The sequence below is a fragment of the Strix uralensis genome, chromosome 19 (genome assembly GCF_047716275.1).
Source record: "Strix uralensis isolate ZFMK-TIS-50842 chromosome 19, bStrUra1, whole genome shotgun sequence".
NCBI lineage: Eukaryota > Metazoa > Chordata > Aves > Strigiformes > Strigidae > Strix > Strix uralensis.
In genome coordinates this window covers 9,166,177-9,182,483 of record NC_133990.1, presented here as the reverse complement: position 1 = coordinate 9,182,483, position 16,307 = coordinate 9,166,177, and the positions used below count along the sequence as shown (strand labels likewise).

Below are 16,307 nucleotides of genomic sequence, written 5' to 3'. Positions count from 1 at the left end.
GGTGTTACCTCCAAGGCCAATTGCAAGGGGAATTGTTCCTTTATCTGCTTCCATCCTGGGGGAGGCTGAGCAGCACATTCCTGTGTCCAGCCCTGTAGCAGGACAGGTGGGAGCCTTGGAGACCTCCTGACAACCCGGCTGCATGGTGAATGTACCCTGCATGTGTCTTAGTCTCATTAGCTTAGTGACCCAGCCTTGATTTTGCTGCTTCATCAGCCCAGAGCCATCACTGGACACTGTTTCCTTTACTGGATCTGGCAGAGAGCTTACCGGTTAGCCCTCCAGTTCTTAGAGGGTTTTCTCTGCTGGTGCTATGGGGTTTGGGTGCTAGCGATACAGGATCTGGATACTGAGCATCATGCGTGTCCCCATGCTTCCAGCTTTTGGCTACATTATTTCTGACCAAGAAGGAAGGAATTTGACTTGAGAATTTCTCTTTCCAGTTCCCTACGGGCTGTCTCTGAGGCTGACCCGGCTTTTCACACAGAACCTGGTGAAGCCGGACACCCGGGAGTGCGAGCAACTGCGCAAGGAAGTGGAGGAGAATGTATGAGCCTGGGTGTGAGGGGGGCTTGGGGTGGGACTGGGGGACAGCGATGCTGTGGAAGGGGGGTGCCCCTTCCCTGTGAACCCAGATGGCTCTTGAAAGGAAGAAGCAATTTTTTTCTCTTAGAAAAGAAATTTTAAGATCACAATTGAGAATCATCAAAGCATTACATTGATGAGATTTCAGGTTTGCTTTGGGGTGGGTACGTGGTCTGAAGCTCCTGTGTGGCTTCAGTTTGCAGCCTCTTGCCATGTCCTGGGGAAAAAACACGTGGTGGTCTCTGTCTGGTGTGGCAGGGTGGGGTGAGGGGGGAGAACCCGGGGGTGGCCAGAGGGCTCTTGTGTTTGCTGGCAGCAGCATCTGCTCGCTGAACACATCCCTGTTCAGCAACCGATATGTTGTGAAGGTCCTTCTTGCTCCTTGTAGCTGAACGACGTTTTCAAGCACATCCCTGGCTGCCACAAGCTCCAACAGACCAAGTTCAGGTGAGTCACTGGGGGAGAGACCTCCTGCGGGACAGGGTTCCCCCAGGGCCCTGCTGATGAGGGTGTGGACCAGAGGGCTGGGGTGTGAAATCCAGGATGCTGGGAGGGAGCACGGTCCGTGAGACATCCCCGGCACAAGTTTCACCCACCCAGGGCTGCAGAGCAGAGCCCACCCAGCTGCACAGGTGATCTCAGCTGCATCTGCCTTTGGATCTGAGACTCCTACAGACAGGGACAAATCCTGGTCACATGATGCTCAATGGGAAAACTGCTCACTTCAAAAGCTTCCACCCTGTGCAAAGTTACAAGTGCCTGGTGCAGGACGGAGGAATCTGGGGATGCCGGAGATGAGCAGGGAGTGTTATCCCTTCCCAACAGCTCTGACCAGATGTGATCTCCCCCTGGGCATGTTCCTCATTGCATTGGGAAACCCAGGGCTGGAGGGAGCAGCCAAGCAGGAGGGAACTTGTGATGGGGCCATGGGATGTGTTGGCACCCGCAGGGCAGCTGCTGCAGCTCAGACCTGCACAGGGCTGTGATTCATGCAGAACTTTGTCTCCCCAAATGCGTTAGTCACTCTGATTTGGATTCTTTTTTTTCCCCCAGGTTACAGCCCAATTCTGGGAAAAGGTAAGAGGAACTTGCAGCCCTCTTTTGTGCTGCTTCTCCCACTTTGTACACACACATGTGGGGTGACTGAAGGCCCCATGCACTCACTAGCCCCTCCAGCTGCTATGCGAGATGAGCAATCCTGGCCTCAGCTCTTACCCAGCTTTCTCTTCCCACCGGTCACAGGCAGGACCACACCATTGTGGACACAGTGCTCACCGCCCCTCGCTCAGCCAAGCCAGAGATCATCAAAGTGATGGAAAAGCACGTTTCCCACGAGGCTTTCAATGACCTGAAGGTTTCACCAGGTTATTACACTGTGACCTCAGACCAAGGTAGGGAGCAGACCCCAGCGCTGCCTCCTGATTGGTCAGGGAGGGCATTTCCCACCCCTCACCACTGCCCTTTTCCCCAGATGCTCACGGGATGGTGGAGTTCCAAGAGGCTGTGGAACTGGTAGACGTCCGTGTCCCACTCTTCATCAGGGAGGATGATGATGATGAGAAGCAGTTGCAGGTGGAGGCCATTGATGTCCCCACCGGCATCGCAGAGATTGGACGCAAGCTTGTCAACATCACCATCATCAAAGAACAAGGTGAAGGGCTGCAACCGTGGCATGAGGTGACAGGCATTTGTGTTTGAGTGTCCATGTCCAGATGGACTCATGTGGTTTCTAAGGAAGACACAGCCTGTGTTTCTGAGCTCCCCCAGACCACAAGACTTGCTTGATGACTCCTATCTTAAGTCACCTGGGTCTAAACTAGAGCATCTTTTAAAGAAGGGTTATCATCCCTGGTGACAGAGACCCAAACATTTGACCATCACAACTTTAAATGCTACCAATTCCATGGCAGATCCAGGGTTGATCATACGCCTCTGCTGCTCCAGTTCATAGTTTGCTGGAGTAAAGTAAAACCCCTTTGCTGTTAGATTGTGCTTGGGGCAGGTGAATGTCCCCAGCAGTTTGCCTCTGCTTCCCATCTGGTTGTTTTGAGCAGGGAGCATGAGTCAGGAGTGGTAAAGTCTCCAGCCCACGCAGTAATATTTCGTATACAGTTCATACCTACGGGTGATAGGAACTCTGTTCGGGGAGGACACCTGTGTGTTTGTAATGTCATTCTTCATGTATTTGCTCTACACATTCCTTCTCTCCTGCCCCTTCCAGCCAGCAGCCTCATCACCTTCTTGCAGCCAGCGTATTCCCACAGTCGCTTTGACAAGCTGGCCAAGATCCCTGTCCTCCGGGAGATCATAGACAACGGGAAGTCCCAAGTCACCTACAGGACCCGGGATCTCACTGCCAAGAATGGCAGGGTAAGGGTGACGGCCTTGGCAGGCAGGAACAAGTGGGCACAGAGGGATGGGAAGGAAACAGCCCTGGGGCTGCAGAAGAGCAGTTAATCAGGTTCAAAGGGGATGCAGCTGAGAGAGGGGTGACCCAAGGCTTGAGGTTAGCACAAGGGCAGACATTCCTCTCCATCTCCCTGTGCCTCGGGGACCTGAGAGGATGCCTGTACCTGAGGCAGAGGGTACCGGCTGCCCCCTGAGCTGTGGGCACTGGGAGGCAAGTGGGGATTCACTGGAAAAGGAGGTGAAGCTCTCTGAGAGCCTTCTCATGGATGCTGTGGCCTATAATCACACACCTCTTCCTTCTCCTCCAGGACTACATCTTCACAGAGGGTGACCTGGTCTTCCAGCCCGGGGAGACCCGAAAGGAGGTGCAGGTCCCCTTGCTGGAGCTGACTGAAATAGATACCCTTCTACACAACTACCAGCTCAAGCAGTTCGCCATCGACCTCCTCCATCCCAAGTATGGCGCCAAGATCGGCCGATACCCCCAAACCACGGTGACCATCGCCGACCCAGGTAGGGGCTGGCAGCCAAGCAGTGGGGAATGGCAGCAGGGGGTGTGGGACCCCCACACCGGACCAGCCCACCCCGAGCCTGTGTACAGAGTTCTAGCCCTGCTCCTCACCAAAAAGCGGCAATGAGGAGGTTCCTCCAGCTCCTACTGGTAGTTCTGGGCCTCCCTCTAGAGGCATTAGTGGGTATAGACAGTGGGTGGGAAGAAGGTGGATAATCTACCTCACAAAAATAAATAGAGCGGATTCTTCATTCCTTTTCCTTGGTGATTTGAATAAAAAGCTTGAGGAGAGGTGGGACTTGCCATGAGCTGTGCTTGGTGGCTTCTGTGGCTGGACAAGCAAAACTCTAAGGATTTTCATCAAGTGGGTCGATAACATAAAGGTATTTATCACAGTACTGGTCATGAATACTGGGGGTACAAGAAAGTTCCTTGTCACTGGGACCAGCAAGAACAGCTTCAGGGGCAGGCACTGGGGCTGGAGAGGCTCCAGAGAGCTCTCAGCTGGACTTGGTGGATTTCCAGGAGAAGCGGCTGGGCGACTTGAAGGCTTTGCCCATCTCCGTCTTCTCTCATGGCTGCACAGAGCAGCTGATCAAGATGTTGAAGCATTATGAAATACATTCAGACAGAGCTAAATATTTTCAGAGGCAAGAAGGTCGTCTCTTAATTTCTTCCTACCTGGGAAGCCTGTGAGAAGCAGCAAGAGGTGCAGGACTTGGGGGGTCTGAGCCCGACTCTCATGCCAGCTTGCTGTGTGTCTTTGGGGGATGTCATCACCAAGTGCCTCAGATTCCCTTCCCTACGATGGGTATCTGCCCCTCAGAAATGCTTTGAGAGGCTCAGTCAGGATGGCAGGGCGGGGCTGGAGAGAGGCACGCTTCCTTCTTTTCCTTCCACGCAAGGGACTAACACTGATGTGATCTTTCTTCTTCATGTTTGCAGAGGTGGTGGACGGTGTCCCCTCAATGACTGGCCTGAGCCAGGTCTCCCAGTCCCCCAAAGGCCGCCTGAGTGCTCCACTTAATCCCAATGCTCACGCTCTCAGCTCCAGGGAAATCCGCTTCAGCTGGTTTCCTCCACCAGGAAAACCTCTGGGGTACAAGGTAAGGGGTGAGTGGATCCTGGGGAAAGGTGTGGGTCCCATCCTGCAGGTGTTTCACACACACAGTCATTTGTGCCGAAGGGATGGGGAGAAGATGCCCAAAGGAGGGAGCAAGCTCACCTCTTCTGGAGGGACCACTGCTGGGCGTCTGTGGGATTTGCAGGAAAGATTCCTGGTGGGTTCATCTCCCTTTCCATCACTTACCATGAAATGCCCAGACTGTCCTGGCCTCCCATTTCAGAGGAATGGCACAACACCCTGGCTTTCCCAGAGCAGATCTAATAAGAAATGGGGAATTTCTCACCCATTATGGTGAGGATCTGAAGGAATCATGGCTTGCTCTTGCTTTGCCAGGTGAAATACTGGATCCAAGGGGACCCTGAGTCTGATGCCCATCTCATCGATGTCAAAGCACCAGCAGCAGAACTGAGTAACCTCTACCCCTTCTGCGACTACGAGATGCAAGTCTGTGCCTACAATGCCATGGGTGAAGGGGCTTATTCTGACATCACCCACTGCCGCACACTTGAGGATCGTGAGTGACTCTATACTTTGCTTCGCACCACATTGGTGCCTGTGCATCCAGCAAGGGGTCGGGGCTCCAGCACTGAGCTTCTGACAGTCTTGGGGACAAGCACTGAGCAGCCCCCACTGCGACCCAGCCATGATCCGGGGAGCTCTGGGTGTCTGTGTGTGCTGACTCCTGACTTGCAGTAACCTGGGCCCTTTGTTCTTGCCTTTCCAGTCCCCAGCGAGCCTGGCCGCTTGGCTTTCAATGTTGTGTCTTCCACCGTGACACAGCTGAGCTGGGCTGAGCCTGCAGAAACCAATGGGGAGATCACGGCTTATGAAGTCAGTTACGGACTCGTCAACGAGGACAATGGTAAGAGCCCGTTTTCTGACTGGGTCAGCCCAGACAGGCTGAAGGGCTGGAGTACACTTTGCATAGGCTGGGCTGGTCCCAAGCAGCAGCAGAACCAGAATGGCTCCAAGCATGTTTCTTGTGAAAACTTGGATCTGGAGGGGTCACTTCTTGATGGAAGGAGTACAGAAAAATCACCACTCAAGATTTAATCCTGCAAATCCCAGAGCACTCTCAGCTCCCATTCACTTCCATAGTGTTTTTTGTTGGTTTTCATCTTAGAAACTTAGTTCATAGTTCTAGATCTAGGACTAGGGTGCCAGGAAGATGCTGTTTGGTGACACGCAAGCAACAGGAGAACTCTGCTGTAGGCCGACTTCAGCATTCAGCTTGGGAATTTCCCCAAGACGATGTCATGCCTGTCGTGAGCAGCTCAAATAGCTGCTGCACCTTGTCCCAGAGCCAGGCTGTGTCCTGACACCAGAGAGAGCCTGTTGGCCATGAGCAGGGTGCTGTGGGGTACTCTGTGTCTCGAGACCTCATGGGTGATAGGTGTACCCATATTTGCAGTACCCATTGGCCCAATGAAGAAGGTGCTGGTTGAAGACCCAAAGAAGCGCATGGTGCTGATAGAAAACCTGCGGGAGTCCCAGCCCTATCGCTACATGGTGAAGGCCAGAAATGGTGCTGGCTGGGGACCTGAGAGAGCAGCCACCATCAACCTTGCTACGCAGCCCAAGCGCCCGATGTCCAGTGAGTTACCGCCCTGCCTGGGTGGGGAGTGGGGGGGCAGAAGCAGTGCTGGGGAGTGCTCCCCATCACCCCAGCTGCTTGTCTAATGGCACTTTCCACCTCTCCTCCAGTCCCCATCATCCCTGACGTCCCCATCATTGATGCAGAGGGAGGTGAGGACTATGACAGCTACCTGATGTATAGCGCAGATGTGCTTCGCTCTCCAGCTGGCAGCAAGCGTCCCAGTGTCTCTGATGATTCAGGTACGGTGCTCTGAGTTTTGCAAAGGTCATTTTTAACATTCATTTTCCTTAACAACAGCCTTCAGCAATGAGCTTCGCTGCTCTTTTCCTCCTCAGAGAGATGGGGAGATCCAAATCACAGAGATGGCGGAGATCAGCCTTTCCAAAGCACAGTAGCTGCATCCATGGGAACACTTGGCTAGTCATAATGTCACCAGTCACCAGTGCCTCCTTGTCTCAGCCATGAGGCAAAGAGAAATCCCAGTGTGGGGTGGGAGAGAAGCTTTTCGTGGTGCTCTCTGCTCATCTTCCCTTCCTGTTGCTATTTGTCTGGACCATGAGAGTTACTGTCAGCAAACAGGCACTGGCAAGGCACAGACCTCTGAGTCCCTTGGATTCTCAGAGTCTTGGCCAAGCCAACAGCAGGGAACTCACCAAGTGCTGGGAAGGCACTGGCCTCTCTTCCTCCATCACTTCACTCTCTGAATGAGGCTGGCTCCCTTGTCTTGTACTGGACAACAAGGGGAAGATGAGCCATCAAATGAAACGATGAGGCTTGTCAGTAGGATCTGGAGGGTATTCCCTGGAGTCGGTTCTCCAGGGCCTAGGATCTAGGAGTGAGTCCTTGGTCCTTTCAGAGAGCAAAGTAATGGGAACACCAAGAGTCTGACCATCCTGAGCGCACATCAAGGAGTGAGGAAACCTCTCCCGAGCAGAGCACAATTGTCGCACACTCTTCGTGACAGGGACAGGCATGTGGTGGGACTTTAACTCTCGCCCTTTGTCGTGATGGACACAGGGCTGGAAAACAGCCCTGAGGTTAAGGAACCCCATGCATGTCATGTTCCTACTATCCTCCATCTACCAGTCACACGATGGTTGCACCGCCTGAACTCATCAGCCAACACCTGGCGAGACGGGCTGTGAACGGGTGTCATTCCCAGTGGCGCCTGCCCCTTCCCCTCCCCAGCAAGCAGCACGAAGGTGGTGGGTAGCCCACTCTGTCCCCTGCAGACCATGCCAACACCAGTGCTTGCGTTGTCCCAAAAGGCTCCAGGTGGAAATATGTGCAGTTGCTGGGAGAAGACTTGGATCTTCGTCGCATCACCTGGAGGCTCCCACCTGAAACCATTCCCCGCCTCTCTGGCAGCAGCCGCTTCTCCTCGGACACCGAGGGCCTCCTCCACGAGGAGGACAGCGACGTGGCTACTGGCAGCCTGAGAAGGAGCGGGACGCCCCGGCCCCAAGCAGGTGAAGGACGGCTTCATTATGGCACTGAGTGTCCTGTCTCGTCCTGCTCTGAGCCGAGGGGCCAGCAGCTGGGGTCTGCCCCAGAACATGTCCCCTTCCTCCCCTTGTGTGCCCATCCTCATGTTGGCGTGATTCACTGTTCACATGCTGTAGTCTGCTTCAAAACCTTGTCCTGGTGTGTCTGCTCACAAGAGTGTCAAGGTAACCCCCATCTCGGCATGGACTTGGGAGCCTGCTAGCAAGTTGCTTCTACAAAAGGCTGGACCTTCGAGGCAGGAGCAAACTCGGATGATACCTGCTAAGTGCCGTCTCCAAGGGCAGCTCCTCACCTTAATTTAGTGCCCTGAGCTTCTGGGGCAGATCTGCTGGACTATTAAACAGAAATCACTCTCTCATGGGTAGCTGATCTCTCCTGGCCTGCTGGGGAGGGATGGGGGTTTGTCACGGACCAGATCAACGGAGCAGAGTTTGCTTTTCAGATCCATCTGACATGGGATCCAGAGTGAGATTTGGAGAAACTGCCTCCATAAAGGGCTGTTTTCCTTCTTCTGCCTTCTTTTTTTAATCTGAAATTATAAACCTGTGCTTGCGTCTAAGGAGAGATGTGAGAGAACATGGCGAGAAACGCAAGGCAGTGCCCCAGCGAGGCCGAGGTCTGGAGTTACCTTGGGCACCATGGGTGTCTCTGGTGCTGGGTGTAGGGCAAAGTCTTTGTTTACCTGTTTGTTTCCACGTCATCGTGTTGAGCGGTTGTGGCTTGTTCTAGATGTAGTGCTCCAGCACAACCTTCCAGAGTGGCTGAAGCCAGGATGCAGCCAAGGCAGGGTGCACCATGATGCATCCTGCTTCCTCCCCATGGAAACTGGGGCAGCAGCCCTGTCCACAGCCATGTTCCTCACGGTGTGCCCTCTTTCACAGAGCACCTGCTGAATGGTCGGGTGGACTTCTCCTTCCCTGGCAGTGGCAGTGGCACACTGACCAGGACAACGAACACCAGCTACCACCAGCTGAGCCCACATGTGCAGCAAGAGCACAGGGTGATGGGGAGCTCCTCACTGACAAGAGACTACTCCACAATGCTGATGGGGCATGGTGAGTATTGTGGTGATGGGACCTCCCCTTCCCTTCCACCTCCATGACTGTCTTCAGACCCATGTCCTGCAAGTCCTGTTGGGGTGAGGACTGTGTTGGGGTGAGGACTGTGTAAGGGGGCCTATGAACCAGAGATCTGGAAGGTCATGTCCTCACCACTGATGTGTAGGTGCTTTGCTAAGGCCACCCTGCTCCCAGACCAGTTTGGAAAGGGTTCTCATCCCTCACGTACAGAGTGCTCAGGAAAAGGACCTACATCTTTATCCTCACACCATAAAGCACTCCAGGAAGAACACATCTCTACTTCTTACTCTATCTAGCAGCATGGTTGCCTTTCAGCTCCACATGTGTACATCAGCTGGTGCTGACAGAAGGTTGTTAAAAGCTCTTCAAATCTGAGCCTTAAAAAGCCATCTCTGCGGGAGCCAGCACCTGGGCTGAACCCACTCTGAAGTCTCCAATGGTGTTTTTCTCTCTTTCTCTTGCACTGCTTCTGTAGATTACCCGGGGAGACTCCTCCCTCCCATCCGTGAAGATGCTGGGAGGACAGTCCCACAGCCCCGGGATGTGGGTTTCAGGAGCAGGGCAAAGGTGAAGGGTTACTACCCCAGCACTGGCTTTCGGGACTCTATAATCATGACTGATGGGTCCGCAGGGATTTGCAAGTACATAGGTACAGCTTTGTCCAGTGTCTCCTCGAGCCGTGCATCCCATAACAGCCAAGTCACCGGCCATCCATGAGCTGTTGCCATCCACTGCTTGACCCAAACCCTCTCTCCATGGCTTGTTGTGTGCTGCACTGATCTTCCTCCTGACCCAGCCTGTGCCTCCATCACACCACCTTTCCATTTACAGGGGACTTCAGCTGTGTTTCAACCCACCTGGGCTGATTAACACTCACCACCACTGCCACTGTGCTCTAACGAGCTGATCAGCTCATTGTCCCCATCCTCGTCATTCCTAACAAGCTTGTTGTTCTGTCTTACCCCACAGGCCTTTGGAGGACTCTTGGGGAGAACGTGTGCTCCATGTGAGATGTCCCTCTGCAAGCTCCTTGGCCAAAGCCCATGTTAGTGAGGGGCTTCAGTCCCTGGGTGTCACTTGGGAGGCTGCTGTGCTTGCCATGAGCCTTGCTGTCCCAGTGGGCTGAGCTGGGGGTGAGCCAGACCACCCAGTCCTGGTCCCAGCTGCCCCCATCCCCTTGAACAGCCTCTGGAGGTGTTGGGCTGCTTTAGTTATAGACTAGGGCTAGTCTTAACTGAGCTACATCTGAAGATGTCTGTGAAGCTTCTGGCAGACTGGAGAGGGTGCTTCAGGCTGAGCGAGGAGGGCCGCACACAGCACTCAGGCCCCTGCGCCAGTCTCTCTACCACAGGGCCATGAAGCTTACCTTGACTTGCCCCACCCAAGGTTGGCAACCCAAGGCCATGGGATGTCACTGTAGGTGTGCAGAGCCAGCCAGTCCTCCCTCATGATGGACCAGCTTGCAGAGATGACATCTCGCCACGTTCTCCCCGGACCATCGGGACCATCCCACGCTTGCGCGTGCCACTCCCTCCTCTCCCCCAGCCAGCTTAGCCCCCAGCCCCCAAATCTCCACCCTGATGTTCCTTTTTTGCCCCAGACTCCAGGCTGCCACTGGGCGTCCCCGACACCCCCACACGCCTGGTGTTCTCCGCCCTGGGACCAACCTCCCTGAAGGTGAGCTGGCAGGAACCACACTGCGAGAAGGAGGTGCAGGGCTACAGCGTGCAGTACCAGCTCCTCAATGGAGGTCAGTGAACAGGCAGCCGGTGCCCACCAGACAGTTGGTGGTGGGAGTTTCTGGTGATGGAAAGTCTGGTCTGGGTCTTCTCCTGGGCAACTGCCTCTGGGTGGCCCAGCTTGAGCAGAGGTGTTGAGCCAGATGACCTCCAGAGGTCCCTTCCAACCTCAACCATTCTGGGTTTCAGGAACTGGTCCCAACTCTGCTTTATGTGTAGCCTTGAGGAAATGTCTCAGCTACCCCACAGCTCTCGTTCCCCATTTCTACTGGGGGGGGACAATTCCTGGGATTGCTTGTGGAGTCACCCCTCCTCCAAAAGACCTTGGGCTTATTCTCCACCAGCCCAAACATCTTAGTTGAAGGGGTTTTTATCACATTGAACTTGGAAGGATTGGAATGAAAATCTCTTATTTTTACATGAAACTTGGGGCAGTGTTAGTAAAAATGTAATTCTCTCTGCTGAAAATCCTTGAGTTTTCAAGAAGCTGTTGTTTGTCCCAGGCCTTTTTTGGAACATCTCATCCTGCAGTACCAGTTGTCGGTGGCAAGGTGTGATGGAGGTGGCTGGGGAGGGGCGCTGGATGACTTTTCCAGGCAGTTTGTTTGAGATAGGGCCATGGCTTTCACCTAAACTCTGTCTTTGTGCCTGCAACACGGTGCTGATATCCTGCTTCCATGTACATCCCAGGAGAGGTGCACCGACTCACCATCCCCAATCCCAGCCAGAACTCGGTGGTGGTAGAGGACCTGCTGCCCAACCACTCCTACATCTTCAAGGTGAAGGCGCAGAGTGAGGAAGGCTGGGGCCCCGAAAGGGAAGGAGTCATCACCATAGAGTCCCAGGTGGACCCGCAGAGCCCGCTCAGCCCTGTACCAGGTGAGGTGGATGAGGAACAGAGGAAGGGTGGCACTGATGTCTCTGCTGCTGTCTGCAGTGCTGGCCTTGCTGTTTCCTCTCCTCTTACCACATCCTGAGCTCTACTTTCCTTCCTTTCATTTAGAAAGAGGACCTTCTTCCCCATGCACTTACCTTCCACTAGCTGTCTAGATAGCCAAGACCTTCCAGCTCACTTCATAAATGCTGTATGCAGATCCCTCCCAGGCTCCTCCTCGCCACCTTCTGTGACACTGACCTCTCACTCATGTCACTGCAGGTTCACCCTTCACACTGAGCACACCCAGTGCTCCCGGACCGCTGGTTTTCACTGCCCTCAGCCCTGACTCACTGCAGCTCAGCTGGGAAAGACCCCGCAAGCCCAATGGGTCCATCTTGGGCTACATGGTCACCTGTGAGATGCTGCATGGAGGAGGTACAGTATCAGGCTGTGGAAGCCCAGTTCCCTGTGTACAGCACAAGATACCTCCACCAAAGGCAGCTGCATTTTTGCTGTGACCAGCAACAAAGTTGTCTGCTTAATCAGAGCAAATAAAGTGAGGACATGAGGCTGATCTCAGGCCTGGGAGCTGCTGGACCCTGATGCTTTGTGTCATTGCATGGTCTGGTGTAACAGATGTGGTGGGAAGAGGAAGGACCTGTAACTTATTACAAACCAAACCCAGTGGAGGTTGTTTGTTGAGGATCACCACCATACTAAAATAGGGTTGTCTTAACCCTTAGTAGAACTGGGTGTGATCATACAGTGTGTGTGTGGTATAAAGCTTAGGGAAAGCCAAGACAGCAGCCAGAGTTGGGGGGAGTGTGTTTGGAGGGACTGTCATTCCTGCCTGTCTTCACCACTGATATGTCTGTGTGGATTAGGGGAGCCCAGGAATATCTATGTCGAAGGAGACAATCCAGAAACTACCTTGACTGTGCCCCACCTGAGTGAGAATGTCCCGTATAAGTTCAAAGTGCAAGCCAAGACCACCCAAGGCTTTGGGCCAGAGAGAGAAGGCATCATCACCATTGAATCTCAGGATGGAGGTACAGCACCATGTCTTTGTGGAGGTGCAAAGATAAGAAACCTCTCAGAGCAGAGAACACAACCCCTCGAGTCCCTTTCCAGCTCTGGTGGTGACTCCATTTTCCATGAAAGACATGGAGACATTGTCTTCCGTGAGGACAATGCTGTGCCTTGTGAGCACTGTCCCAGTCCCACTGAATGTGGGAGGATCGTGAGAACCTGCCAGTGTTTAATTTATTATGAAACTTCTGTCTTATGCCCAGTTATACACATACCTAGAGGCAGTTTCTTACACTGCACAGGTGTAAAACCTTCTCAGTCCTCCCAGTTCCTCCTAAACCTGGCTCTGAGAAACCTCCTGAGCTGACTGTTGGCGCTCACTGTGCAGGGTTGAGGGGTTGGAAGCTCCTTGTCATTTCCTGACTGATTTGTCCCTTTTCCTTCTCCCCAGGCACTTTCTCCCAGTTTGGAGGACAGCAGTACATGAGAGAAGAAGTGTACAACTTCCCCACCGAATACACCACCAAAACCAGCATCAGCCATTCCTCTCTGGATCCCCACTTCACAGGTAGGGGCTCACTGTCTGCTTTGAAACCCTTGGAAAGCAAAGGATAACTCTGCTTGTCCAAAGGTCTGAGGGTGCTTTTTTCTCAAGTGTCAAAGGCAGGGAGGGAGGGTCCATCAGGCTGGATGGATAAAGAGGACCAGACCCTTCCCTACACCGTGTCCCTGCTCTGCCCCGAAGGTAGTTGCAGTTGTTTCCCCATGTGCTGCCCAGTCAGAGGGAATGCTGAGTTTTCAAAGTCCCCCAGGACTATCACTAGGGACCATGCTAGCTCTTCCCGCAAGGTTAGATCTCTTCAGAGCAGGAAAAGAGAGAAGTGTGACCACTATCTTTAATTACATTAGTGTAGTTGTCCCACTTGAGTTCATGGGTTCACGCTGCACCATGGAGAGTTTGGGAGCAGTTAGGACATCCATCTTATTGACTGACATAGCAAAGTACTGAATCACGGGATCTGGAGAGGTTTTCCAGAAGTGAATTCCTCTACCAGGAATCATCAGGTAGAGCCAATCCTATTCCCTGTGACCCCGTACCCAGCACGGTGTCCTGACCTCTGAGCTTCTCGTTGCAGACGGCATGCTGATGACAACCCAGCGAGTGGAGAGCGCCAGCAGCACCCTCACCAAACAGGTCACCAAAGAGTTTGTGAGCCGGACCGTGATGTCCAGTGGGACCCTCACCAAACAGATGGAGAGGCAGTTCTACGAGGCCTGAGCCAGGGCAGGCTGCCCACCAGCGGGACATTTGTGTTCAGATGGCCAGGCTTTGTGGAATGCTCCAAGGGTGCTTCATCCAGATGCTGCTACGGTGTCTGGGCAGCTCCTCCTGTGGGCAGAGACCCTCCATTGCACTTCAAGTTCTGGACCTCTCCTTTGAAGCCCAGCGCACTCAGAGCTCTGGCACGGTTGGGTCATCAGGTGTGTGCTCATCCTTCAGGGCTTGTTCACCCTGTCCTGCTCTGCAGAGACTCAGTGCTGCAGAGTCCACAGGGATGTCTTCCATGAACAATCGCCGCTCACTCCAATACCATTCTTCAGTGCCCATCCATCCAAATACACCTACCAAAATTTGGGTGACTCGATGGCTCCAGCCTCCCCAGATACATGGAACAGAATGTTTTATTCTTACATCCTCAGTTTTGAGAGGATCCCAGCTGGCAACATCCTGATTTATAGAGGGTCACTGTTTCCACCTTTGCTCCAGGGTCTCTGGCAACTTGCCTGTCCACTGGAGACAGTTGTTTTGTTCTGTTTGGGTTTTTTTGAGAGCTGCAAGGTAGTGGTTGGGGGTAACCTATGCTTTCTTACTGCACCTATTTGTGTCTATCTTTCGCTGCTAACATTTGGTACCACGATAGCAAAGTATAGCCTCTCATTTGTATAGCATTACTCGTGATGGCTTCTGATGCATTTTTTTGCATACAATATTGTACAGTTTTCGTAGTATATATATATAAATATATATAAATGTATTTTATTATTTTATAAAAAAAATGGAGGTGGATGAGATCTAAGCTGAATGCAGAGGCTACACTGGGACTGTGGCTAATAAGAAACATGAATAACTGGAAGAAATTAGTTAAGGGCTTGGTCCAAAGATCACTATAAACCCTGTGGAAAGCCTGTCGATGAGCTGGTGGGTTCTGCCTTTGGCCTTATATCCTCCAGCACCGGAGAGCCCGGCAGAAGGCTGGAAGCAGCCGGAGCCCCTCGCTGCACAGCATCCGCCAGCCAAGCACCCTCCAGCCACAGCACACGCGCGGGAGGGCTGGGAGCTGCCTGGAGGAGAGGGCTGGGGATGGCCCAAGCAGTGATGCCTGGAGATGGGAACAGTGCCTGGGATTTCTTACATGGCTGATCTGGACAGCATGAGATTTTGGGCAGAAGATGTTGGGTATCTTTTAAAAGCCCTTTTGCCCAACAGCAACATCCATAAAGGGACCTGTGATCCCTCAGTAAAGACAAGGGAAGAGCAAGCCTGGGAACAGCAGGCTCTGATCATCCTGAGCAAGTCTCCGAGCCTCCTTCAGCTCTCGGCTTTAGCTGTCCTCACACAGTGCTGGGTGCAGGGCTGAGCTGAGACCTTGCTGGGCCTCATTTCCTGGCTCTGGGCACGATGCCTGGCATCTCACTGCCCTCTGCCAACGAGAACAATTGGGCTGCATGTTCTGCTGAACAGCGTGTTTCCCTGGCATGCTTCAGCTGCACGGGAGCAGGCAAGGAGCCTGCCGAAAGCAAGGATCCTGCCTGAAGCAGCAGCTGCCACTGTTCTGGATTAGAGCTTCCAACCAAAACAGCAGCTGCCTCGTCTCCCTGGCAGCATCGCCTGCCTGATTTGATCTGACGCTGGGCCTTGGCTTTTTTGTTGTGGTTTTTTTTTTTCTTTCTTCGGACTCAGAAGAAGACTTTCCAGCACTGACACCACCAAGAGCTTCCTCTCTTCTCTGGGCTGTTCATGTGAGTGGGACACGTTGTACATGTTCGAGCCGAAGATGCATATGGGTGACTAAAGTGTACAGAAGTCTCCACGACTGCAGCTGGATCTAGGTCAGTTTTGAACTTGGGTGAAGAGATATTTCACCAACCCTGTGGGTTTTACTGTGCCTTCAAGAAGCACTTACTTCTCCTGTGCAAGTACCAGTGGTGTTAACCTGCCTGCCTCCCAGTTCCCATCACACCTGTGTGGTTGGGGTTTCCTCTCCAGTTGATGTGTCTCCTCCTCCACATGGACTCCATGACCCTTTCCCTGTGCTTTGTGGTCCAGGGTAAAACGCTGAAAACTGCCTAAAAAGGGAGCTCCACTTGCAAGCATTTTAACCAGACAATCCTGTTATCCAAGAGAAGAGCACAGCCCCTCAGCTGCTGCTCTCCAGGGTGTCACGCCATCCCCACGCGCAAGGCTGCACACCTAGGCCATGCCTCGCACTAGAACAGCGTCACTTTTTAATTTTCATCTGGTCATTAGGGCTGGTGCTGTTTCAGCCTTTCTGAGGTGGATCCAGCAGCCTGCTCTGACAGTTGCTCTTTGATCAGATGCCTTTCCTGTTGCACTCAATAAATGTTTTTTCTCTACAGTCTGCCTCTTCCCTTTTCTTTAAAAAAAAAAAAAATTAAAAAATCATCCCCCCCCCAAATACCCTCCACCTGCAGCAGTAGCTGAAGGACATGTGCCAGAAGCAGATACCCAAGCAGGGGTTTCTGCTAAGTGTCAGTGCCTGCTGCTCCTCCACTGCCATCCCCTCCTGCGACTGCAGCTCCAGAGGCACTACTGGACCCTGCGTCCCT

General features: G+C 53.1%; 1 protein-coding gene across 2 annotated transcripts in view; it reads left to right on the top strand.

The window, feature by feature from the left end:
• The window catches only part of ITGB4 (integrin subunit beta 4), a 30,541-nt gene extending 14,444 nt beyond the window's left edge, over positions 1–16,097 (top strand). For both annotated transcript variants that reach the window (XM_074889082.1, XM_074889081.1), the window contains 21 exons: positions 444–547; positions 974–1,032; positions 1,639–1,662; positions 1,828–1,976; positions 2,057–2,236; positions 2,807–2,955; positions 3,303–3,507; positions 4,451–4,611; positions 4,965–5,145; positions 5,356–5,493; positions 6,043–6,225; positions 6,336–6,467; positions 7,497–7,697; positions 8,616–8,789; positions 9,289–9,462; positions 10,414–10,563; positions 11,243–11,431; positions 11,709–11,864; positions 12,314–12,478; positions 12,910–13,026; positions 13,595–16,097. In XM_074889082.1, the coding sequence (XP_074745183.1) occupies positions 444–547; positions 974–1,032; positions 1,639–1,662; positions 1,828–1,976; positions 2,057–2,236; positions 2,807–2,955; positions 3,303–3,507; positions 4,451–4,611; positions 4,965–5,145; positions 5,356–5,493; positions 6,043–6,225; positions 6,336–6,467; positions 7,497–7,697; positions 8,616–8,789; positions 9,289–9,462; positions 10,414–10,563; positions 11,243–11,431; positions 11,709–11,864; positions 12,314–12,478; positions 12,910–13,026; positions 13,595–13,737 (3,134 nt within the window). In that variant the 3' untranslated portion in view covers positions 13,738–16,097. The remainder of the gene's footprint in view (positions 1–443; positions 548–973; positions 1,033–1,638; positions 1,663–1,827; positions 1,977–2,056; positions 2,237–2,806; positions 2,956–3,302; positions 3,508–4,450; positions 4,612–4,964; positions 5,146–5,355; positions 5,494–6,042; positions 6,226–6,335; positions 6,468–7,496; positions 7,698–8,615; positions 8,790–9,288; positions 9,463–10,413; positions 10,564–11,242; positions 11,432–11,708; positions 11,865–12,313; positions 12,479–12,909; positions 13,027–13,594) is intronic.
• The last annotated feature ends 210 nt before the right edge of the window (positions 16,098–16,307 follow it).